Source organism: Canis lupus, chromosome 2 (assembly GCF_003254725.2).
Source record: "Canis lupus dingo isolate Sandy chromosome 2, ASM325472v2, whole genome shotgun sequence".
NCBI lineage: Eukaryota > Metazoa > Chordata > Mammalia > Carnivora > Canidae > Canis > Canis lupus.
The window spans coordinates 40,112,690-40,123,045 of NC_064244.1; the positions used below are offsets into that span (position 1 = coordinate 40,112,690).

The window sequence follows — 10,356 nt, forward strand, 5'->3', positions numbered from 1 at the left end:
GGAAAAAGAAGATGTGGGAGATGTTAAGTCAGAGACCTGCAGAGAAGAGTATGGGGTTGGGTACCTGTCCTGTCTGCAGTGAGGAGGAAAAACTCTGCAGAAGGAAACAGCAACCCACCTATAAAAATGAAAAGAAATCAGACTAATAAAGAAGGGGAAACTTCAACAAGAGAGAACCTCCTGGCCACAGGTATGGAGATAGGAAAGAAGAGATGTGGGAAGAATAGCAAGCAGGTCATGTTCTTGGTGTGTAAAGTCTAACATAGAAAATGGCAAGTTTCTGGAACCTCGAGCTAGCAAAATTGTAGACTGTCTTGGTGTTCAAGTAGTATAGTTTCTGGAAATCTCTGACTAGCTGGGAAGCTGGTTATTTACCAAAAGAATTCAAGAAACAATTATGGGCATTTGGACTCAAGGGAATTTAAAGAATTGTAATGCTGCCATGTATCCAAGCCAAGTGGAATTGGCTGCGTCAGGGCCCATCCAGCCAATCGTCCTCTGCCACACGGTGAGGTACCATGTGAAGGTGCTGGCTGGCAGGGGCTTCAGCCTGGAGGAGCTCTGGGTGGCCGGCATCCACAAGAAGGTGGCGTGGACCTCTGGCATCTCGGTGGACCCATGGTGGCGTAACAAGACCACGGAGTCCCTGCAGGCCCACATGCAGCGGCTCAAGGACTACCGCTCCAATCTCATCCTCTGCCCCAGGAAGTCTTTGGCCTCCAAGAAGGGCGACAGCTCTGCTGAAGAACTCAAACTGGCGACACAGCTGACAGGACTGGTCATGCCCATACGGAATGTCTACAAGGAGAAAGCCAGAGTCATCACAGAGGAGGAGAAGAACTTCAAGGCATTTGCCAGCCTCCACATGGCCTGTGCCAATGCCCGGCTCTTTGGCATCCGGGCAAAAAGGGCCAAGGAAGCTGCAGAACAGGATGTTGAAAAGAAAAAATAAAGTGCTACTGGCAACTCAAAAAATGGGATATATATATTCCATTCCAATTCTACCTTTTACCACCTTGAGAGACTTGGGGAGCAATTTATTTATAGATCTTCCTTTATCAAACAAGAATACATGATATTTCTGCCTATCTCAAAAAGATGGTGGCAAGACCACAAATGGTGTAAGGAGAAGTTCCTTTTGTGGAAGAGGGTTACTTTTTCCCAGCCAGCTTCTCTGCCATTTCTAGTGGTGAGAAAATACTTAACCTTTCATTCTCTTTTGGGGACCAACTTCCTTTACCTCACTCCATGTGTGAGCATGTGACCCCTGTCAAGCCAGTCAGAACTATTTACCTGTGTCCATATTGAACCATGCAGGACTAAGCACACATCCCAATTTGGTCCACAGAAAACCAAGTAGCTCCACCTTGTTCAATCAGGATAAATCTTATAATTCAGAAATAATTTGGTAAGAAGTTTTATTTCCAATGGAGCTATTGAGTCATTTTAGTTCAAACCAAAAACCACTAAAGGGCCATAACTAGTAAGGAAATGCCCAACAAAGAAGACCACAGAGGAAAATAGAGCAGAGCAAAGAGATGGAACTATCATGTGAATGTCTGGCTACAGCTATCCTTAAAATACACTGCAGCTATTAATTAATTTCCATTTGTAAGTGACTTTTACTTTTGTTTCTGCATCTTAAAACATAAGGAGTACAAATTTATGAAGTTCTGCATATGATTTATGGTAATATAATATCTATAGATCCCCCTCCTATATCTGAATATATCCTTTACTTTTAATATTACATTCTGACTTTCATTTTCAAAACAATATCCAAAAGCTATAATTCAAGGAAACTTTCCGGGAAACAAATTAATTAGACATATTATATAATGGAGAAAATTGACTGATAATAATTATCACCAAGATATGTAATTTCTGTCTTAACAGCTTTATTGAGCTATAATTTGCATATCATCAATTCATCCGCTTAAAGTGTACAATTCAATGTGCTTTGGATGTCATAGCCAAGAAATCATTACCAGATCCACTGTCATGAAGACTTTCCCCTGCGTTTTCTTCTAAGAGTTTTATATTTTTAGTACTTACACTTATTTTCCTGATTCACTTACAGTTCAGTTTTGTGTATGGCATGTGGTAGGGGTCCAATTTCATTTTTTTAACATGTGGATATTTCCATTTGTAGCATCATTTGTTGAAAAGACTAATCTTTCCCCATTGAATTGGCTTGGCACCTTTACTGAAAACTGGTTGATTATAGATGTAAGAGTTTATTTCTGGACTCCCAATTCAATTCCATTGTTCTCTATCTATTCTTAGTCCAGAACTGTATAGTTTTGATTATTATAGTTTTGTAGCAAGTTTTGAAATTGGAAAATCGAAGTCCTACAATTTTGTTCTACTTATTCAAGATAATTTTAGCTAGCTATTCTGGATTTCTATATTTCCAAGAATGATTTGCAATTTTTGCAAAAAATAAAGCTGTTTCCTGACCAAGATTACATTGAATCTATAGATCAATTTGGCAAGTACTAATGTCTAACAATATTATATCTCCTGACCATGAACATAGGATGTCTTTCATTTATTTATATCTTTAACTTTTTTCAACAATGATTTCTAGCTTTCAGTGTACAACTCTTGAATTCCTTTGACTGAATTTATAGTCTAGTATTTTTGATGCATTTGTAAATGTACTGTAAAAGTAAAAAATTAATTTGGAATATCCATTGGAATTCATCTGGAATATTCATTAGTATATAGAAACACAATCAATTATTTTCTAAAAAAATTTATTTTTAATTAATCTCTCCACCCAACATGGGGCTTGAACTTACAACTCTGAGATCAACAATCACATGCTCTACTGACTGAGCAATCCAGGTGCCCCCACAATCAATCTTTACATATTCATTTTGCAACCTGCCACCTTGCTGAGCTTCTTTATTACTTATAATAACTTTTTAGTAGATCCCTTAGAATTTTCAATATATGAGGATCATGTCATCTGCAATAGAGATAGTTTTACTTCTTCCTTTCTGACCTAGAAGTCTTTATTTCTTTTTCTTGCCTAATTGCTCTGGCAAGAATCTCCAATACAATATTGAATAGAAATTATGAGAATAGTCATTTTTTCTTATTCCTGATCTTAAGGGGAAAGAATTAAGTCTTTTATAGATATGGATTTTTTGGTAGAGATTTTTTATCAGAGTGAGGAGGTTCTATTTTATTTCTTATTTGTTGAGAATATTTTTTAATCATGAAAAATTATTAGATTTTAGCAAATGCTTTTTCTGTGTTTACTGAATGAGATATATTCCTGACAGAATTATTAACTTCAAAGAGAAAAAAGTTCCTTGAGCATATAAGCAAGACAAAGTCACTATAAAGAAAGAAAAATCAAATCACCATGAGAAGTCTCAATATCAGTGTTTTATATCAGAAGAAAATGGAGTAACATATTTAACATACTCAAGGAAAGTAAATGTGAGCCACAGATTTTATATCTAGACAAACTGACTTTCAAGCATAAAGGCAAATGGCTATCAAAATACAAGAACTCAGAGTATAATGTTACTATAAGCCCACATAAGCTTTGACTGTAATTAAAGCATAGACTTTAAAAATTATAACAAATCAATTTTAAATAAATTTTAAAAGTGCATAATTTTAGAATTTAAAAACTCACCAAAACTAACCCTAGAAGAATCACAAATTACAAGGAGACCTTTACCCATTAAGGAAAGTAAACCTGTAATTAATAATTTATTCCTATACACACAGAAAATACCAGACTTCCAGAGAAGAAAAAAAACAGTTCCCAACTCATTTCATGAAGGTAGGATAACCTTGAGATGAGGACAGTGAGAACAAGGAAAAGTAACAGCTAAATGAGCTTATGAATATAAATGTAAATGCCCTAAGAAAATATTAGCAGTATGTAACTCTGGCACAAAAAAAAAAAAAAAAAAAACATTGCCTAGGGCACCTGGCTGGCTCAGTCAAAGAGCATATGACTCTTGATCTCAGAGTCCTGAGTTCAAGCCCCAAGGTGGGTATAGAGATTACTTAAATAAATAACATTTTAAAAACTGCCTAATTGTGAGCAAGTTGTGTTTGTTTCCAGTAATATAGCAATAGTTTAATAGAAAATTAATCAATATATTTTATAATATTAAGAGATTAATAGGGAACAAAATAATTCATCTCAATACATGCAGCAGAAACATTAAATACAATTTGATTCAATATCAATTCATGATAAAGCAATTAGCACAGAAGGAGTAGAGGAGAAGTTTCTTAATCTGATTACGGACATCCCTGTAAATACACTTTCTTGTTATTTAGTGTTAAAAGGAAAAAGCAAAGCACTAATTATTTAGATAAGATAGGATTATCTAGATTAAAAAAGAAATGATAATATACAAATGTGTTTGTCAATTAAGAAGAGGGTTAATTGCACTTCTATTATTTATTATTATTTTACTCCTATTATTTAACTAGGAATAGTTAGCAAATACAATTTTTAACAGTGTAATATACTATTTTAGAAAGATTTAATTAAAGATATGTAATATTTCTAAAGAAAAATCCTAAAACTTTATTAAAAGATTAAATAAGATTTAAATAAGCATAGAAATAACTGAGAAGAATCCACACAGTAAAAATGTCAATTTTTCCAAAATTAATTTATAAATTCAATTCCACTTGAAACACCAATATTTTTTATGGATTTTGGCAAGTCAGGTTATTTTGTAGATTCCACTTATGAGTGAAATCATATGGTATTTGTCTTTCTCAGCCTGACTTATTTCACTTAGCATAATACCCTCTAAGTTTAGCCATGTTATTACAAATAACATCATCTCATCCCTTTTTGTGACTATATAATATTCCTCTGTGTGTGTGTGTGTGTGCATGCACGTGCACATGCACAGCATCATCCTTATCCATTCATCTATTGTTGGACACTTAGGCTGCCTCCATATCTTGGCTATTGTAAATAATGCTGCAATAAACATAGGGGTGCATGTATCTTTTTGAATCAGTGCTTTTGTTTTCTTTCAGTTAATAAGTCAGTTTTTTTCTTTAATAAGTCTGTTTTAAAATTATTTTGTAATGCAAAGTTCCAGGAATAGCTCAGAGAATTTTAAGAAAACTCAAGCTTGAAGGCAGTGAAAAACATGAGAAAAAAAATGAACTTTGGAAATTTTTACTACCAGATACCAAAACTGCAAAGTTATAGTTAATTAAGATAACATAGCATTGGTAGATTTAGACAACACGGACCAATGGAACAAAAATAGAAAGTTCAGAAACAAACCCATACATATTCAGAAACTGATATAAGTCAGAGAAGGTTGTTGAAGGTCAGTGGGAAACTGATAAACTATCTACACATGATACTAGGACATATATCGGTGACTAATAACTGGATCTTTACTACATACTGAACCAAAAATCAATTCTTGATTTGATAAAGATCTAAATATGAAGAGCAAATACCTCAGAATTTTGAGAGAAGTGCACCAACTCTGTGACATTGGGGTGTTATTAAGCAAAATACAAAATGCATTAAGAAAAATTAGTACATTTAACTATATTAAAATTAAAACCTTCTGTCCATCAAAAGACAGCAAAAACATATACAATATATATCAAAATCCAAAGATTTTTGTTAATAATATGACAAAAGATTGTCATATATGTGTGTATGTATCCCCCCCAACAGATGTATGTTTTCTACAGACCTATAAATTTGAAATATTGGTAAGGTATATGAAGTTAATATCATAGAGGAAACTCAAATATATAAAAAAATGTTCACTTTCACTAATCAACATAAAAGTCATCATTAAAACCATAACAGAAAACCATTTCACACCTGTACAATAGGCAAAAATATTTAAAGAATTGGGGAAGATTTGAAAAAATAGGATATTTCATATACTGATGAGTATAAATTGATACAACCCCTTCCAGAACAATTTGATATTTAATTAAGTTGAGCAAGGTTCTACCCTACAAGCATTCAATTCCACTTCCAGATACATAGAGCTACTTTCACCCATATGAAGAAGGAGAGCTATATAACCATATCCATCATCTCATGAGTGAACAAATAATTTGTGGAATATTTATAAAATGAAATGTTACACAATAGTAAAAATTATCAAAGCTACAAATTATCAAGTATCAACATGAATGAATCTGGGAAAAATTACACTGAGAATAAAAGCCAAGTTAACAGAAACATTACCATTTGACACAACATATCATAAACCAGATAAAACAAAACTAAAAATCCTAAAGCTGCATAAACGTGTAATAAAAATATAGAGAGCTGATGGAAATAATAAATAACAAAACAGGATCTGTATTATCTTTGAGGGTGCAAGAAGAAATTTAACTGGATTGGTCATGACTGGTGGTGGATACTTAGCATGAGGTATACTATTCCTTATACCTTTCTATGTCCAAAATATTTCAAATAATTAATAATTTTAAAGAGAGAAAAATCTCACACTATGTTGGGAAGATGTTTAGATAGTAAATAAACAGAGTGAAAATATATCAACACCCCCACATATGCACTGTCCATTTAAAAACAAAAATTTGGGATCCCTGGGTGGTGCAGCGGTTTAGCACCTGCCTTCGGCCCAGGGCGTGATCCTGGAGTCCCGGGATCGAGTCCCATATCGGGCTCCCTGCATGGAGCCTGCTTCTCTCTCTGCCTGTGTCTCTGCCTCTCTCTCTCTCTCTCTGTGTGTGTCTCTTGTGAATAAATAAATAAAATCTTAAAAAAAACCTCAATGGAAACATACATGGAAAATAAAAGAGTAGAAAGATATATGCTATACTATAACAGTACATTAGCTGTTGACAATAGTTAATATTTGTGTTAGGATTATGATCATTTTTAGTTTTGTGTTGTCTGCTTCATTTTCTTTAGTGAGCATAATTAGCTCTTAATCTGTTGAATCAATTAACAAACATTTTTTAATGTCACAGGTGTAACAGTAACAATCGATGCACTTGTGCTGAAATGTCTTTAAGAAGCAAACATCATCAGAAAAAAGCTTCAGAGCTCCACCTCTACATACAACATTTTATGTGACCTAGTTGAGAAAATAGGTTTAAAGCAGGACAATGCCCCAGTCCTCCATGAGCTTCCCAATTGAAAGCAGATGGTTAAAAAAGTAGAAGAGTCCCCTAAGTTCGGCGTAAAAGAATTGCACTTGAATTTCAGTGCTCTCTGACATTTTAGACAAGCGGATGGTCCCCACTCTGCCTTTCTGGCTCCAGAGAAGAGCTAATGTCTTTCACAGCAGTGTGAAATAGCTGTCAAACATGTCTTTTTTGTCACTGCCTTTTTCGCACCAAATGTTCTACTTTCTTTTTCAAACAAGGAAAAGATAGCACTGCAGCCTTCCCCCACTATAGGAAATGGATATAATTGAAGCATAATTTGTGCTGGGGTTTTGTTTTTAACTCACCTCCTTAGTGAAGATGCCTGCTCTCAGAGCAGCCAGTTCCGCATGGGTGGCCAGGACTTCCATACTTGTTCTCTGGCCCAGCTTGTGGGAAAACAGCAACAACAAAAACAGTGTACATTTCTCTGCAGAAGTTGACTTCTAACAAATATATATATATATATATATATATATATATATATATATATATATATCCCAGATTATAAAAAGGAAAGGGTTTCAGAAATGTAGGAAGAGTTGGTTAGTCATTTTACAAATATTAAGACGTACTGATGATCATGTGATGCACAGCACCTGTGTTGAGAATCCTAGTTAACTTAGGACCAAACTATAATACCGTGAGCTTATCCGGTGTTTGCCTGTGCTTAATATACTGCATTAAATGCTTGGCACTCATCATTTCAATGAACCCTCCTGGCAACTCTAGTAAGTAGATTCTCCCTTAAGAGCTCCAGGTTAGAAATGAGAAAACTGAACTTCAAGAGAAGTTACATGGCTTGCCAAACCCTAAAACTAGTAAATGATGTAACTGGGATGTGAACCTTCAGAGCCTGTCTTAACCTCTATACCTTTAGAGGTATGGCTTCAGAGTCATTGAGTCAGTTTTTTCACCTATAGCATCCCCCCTTCATGCTCCTTCTGTAACAACTAGTGGTGGATATTTTAATCTGTTTCCTGATAAAGTCACTGAATCTCTGACCGACCAAATCATTTGCCCAAACAACCAGAGCCACCTAACTTAAAAACCTATACATTTAGCAGTAGGTCACATTCCCTAACAGAGATCCACCACCCAAATACAGTTCCTCTTCCTCCCTCCTTTTCTCCATCTGCCAAAGAAAGGGGATCATATTTTTATCCCTTGAAAATTTCAAAGGTTTTTGTGAGGATCAAATGAGATTCAATGTAAAAGAACTGTGAAAGGTATAAAGACACAAAGAATTCAAGTTTCAATATTTCACTCCAGAAACCAATACTGCACTTCTATGTTAACTAACAAAATTTAAATTAAAAAAAAGAAGAAGAATTCAAACCACCACCCATATTTCAGCTAAGTTCCCTTATCAGGCACCGATTAATAGAAAATGCTAAATCTCTCTCGTTTATGTTTATAAAGCTGCAAGCAATGATACGTTCCCTATTCTCTATCTGTAGCAAGGCACAGATAATTATTCCATTAGCCCACCTTTTCCTATATAGCTGTGTGCTTTGAAGTTATCTCACTCATGTTCAAATCCAAAGTTGGACCCAACAAGCCTAAATCAAACAAAGTCATCCTAGTTCCCCCAGACAATGTGATTCCTTCAGGTACCTTTGACTTAATACAAACAACATATTCATTCCCCTTATAGGGAGGTTTAACTAAATTTGGGCCAGGGATATGCGTACTGATGGTATGTGCATATGAAGCCAGAAACCACGTAGATATTGTCTACCATACCGGATGTTGGTCACTGGATGATAGCGACACCATCAAAATGGGTAAGAACTTCCTAAATGTTATTTGTTACTACACTAAAATTTTTGGCCATTTCTGTTCCAACTTTGATGGTGCTATTCCTTCCCATGGGTAATTATTTTTAGGACATTCTCATTCCAACTTGCACGTCCCATCTCCAGCTCATCTCTGCTACCACAGTTGCCAACATCATTTTACTGGACTCATTTGTATGAAAAGGCAATGTCCTCTTTTCTCTGTTATTCTCTCATTTTCTAAGGCACTGACCTTTTGTGCCCATTTCAGGTAGTGGGGAGATAGGAAGGCATTTCCCGGCACTGATAATGAGCTTCTAGTTCTGTTTCTTTCTCCTTGGAAAAGGCACCTCAATCACAGGTGAGCAACTAGTATGAATTTTGCCAGTTAAAATTTGTTAAGCGTAATTCCTTGATAGACTTATTCTACATTTCATCTTTGTGAATTTGAAGCATCTTTCCCTTCACTGCCAAATGCCACTGACTGTTCAAGCCTCTGTTATTTTTCCCATGTAAAACTAATGAATATTACCAAAATCAGATAAATAGCTTTAATACTAAAATAGATTTTTAGTATTAAAATGCTATTGTCAAAGACATGTGCACCAACACCCACAAAGAACATTTCTTGAATATCCTTCAGAGAGGAGCTTTGAATATTTTTTTAAATATTTTATTTATTTATTTATTTATGATAGTCACACACAGAGAGAAAGAGAGGCAGAGACACAGGCAGAGGGAGAAGCAGGCTCCACGGGAGCCCGACATGGGATTCGATCCAGGGTCTCCAGGATCGCACCCTGGGCCAAAGGCAGGCGCCAAACCGCTGCACCACCCAGGGATCCCATAGAGAGGAGCTTTGAGATGGTAACTCATGATAACTGGGAATGGTTTACTCCACCCCAGGAGTGAATCTCATATATGGACATTGCATTTCTGCATTTGCATCCCTTTCACTTTTGCTTTTCCAGGTGGCCAATTTCTTGCAGCCAGGAAAAAGCTAATTTGCATTAAATAGCTCCCAGCAAATTTCTGTCCTTAAGTACTCTCAAATCCACCCAGTCTTGTATCCATGCCAGTGGCTACTGCACCATTTCAAGGCTCTCACCTGGATTATTACTCCAACAGATTTCTCAACATTTGTCCCTTTTCCTGTTTCTACACCTTACTGCTCCAGAACTTTCTCTTGAAAGGCCCATCTGATGATCACACCACTTTCCTATGCAAAGCCTCTTGTGGCTGTCCACTATCCCCAAAATAAAATTCCAGCACCATGGCCTCATGTTCAAGACCCTTTATAATCTGGCCCTGACACAGGGACAACCATATTCCTGAGCACTCCTGTCTTGTACCTCCGCTGCACTACACTTAGTCGTGGCACTTATAGTATTGAGCTTTGACAAAATAGAGTAGGGTCACATTT

General features: G+C 35.7%; 1 protein-coding gene across 1 annotated transcript; it reads left to right on the top strand.

The window, feature by feature from the left end:
* The first annotated feature begins 442 nt into the window (after positions 1-442).
* On the top strand, positions 443-975 carry LOC112659779 (60S ribosomal protein L13-like). Its single transcript, XM_049099273.1, has one exon. It carries the CDS (start codon positions 443-445, stop codon positions 950-952), a length of 510 nt encoding a protein of 169 aa, XP_048955230.1. The 3' UTR covers positions 953-975.
* The last annotated feature ends 9,381 nt before the right edge of the window (positions 976-10,356 follow it).

What these genes read in the sequence shown, in the direction of transcription:
- LOC112659779 (XM_049099273.1), top strand. Translation starts at nt 443, where the DNA reads ATGTATCCAAGCCAAGTGGAATTGGCTGCGTCAGGGCCCATCCAGCCA.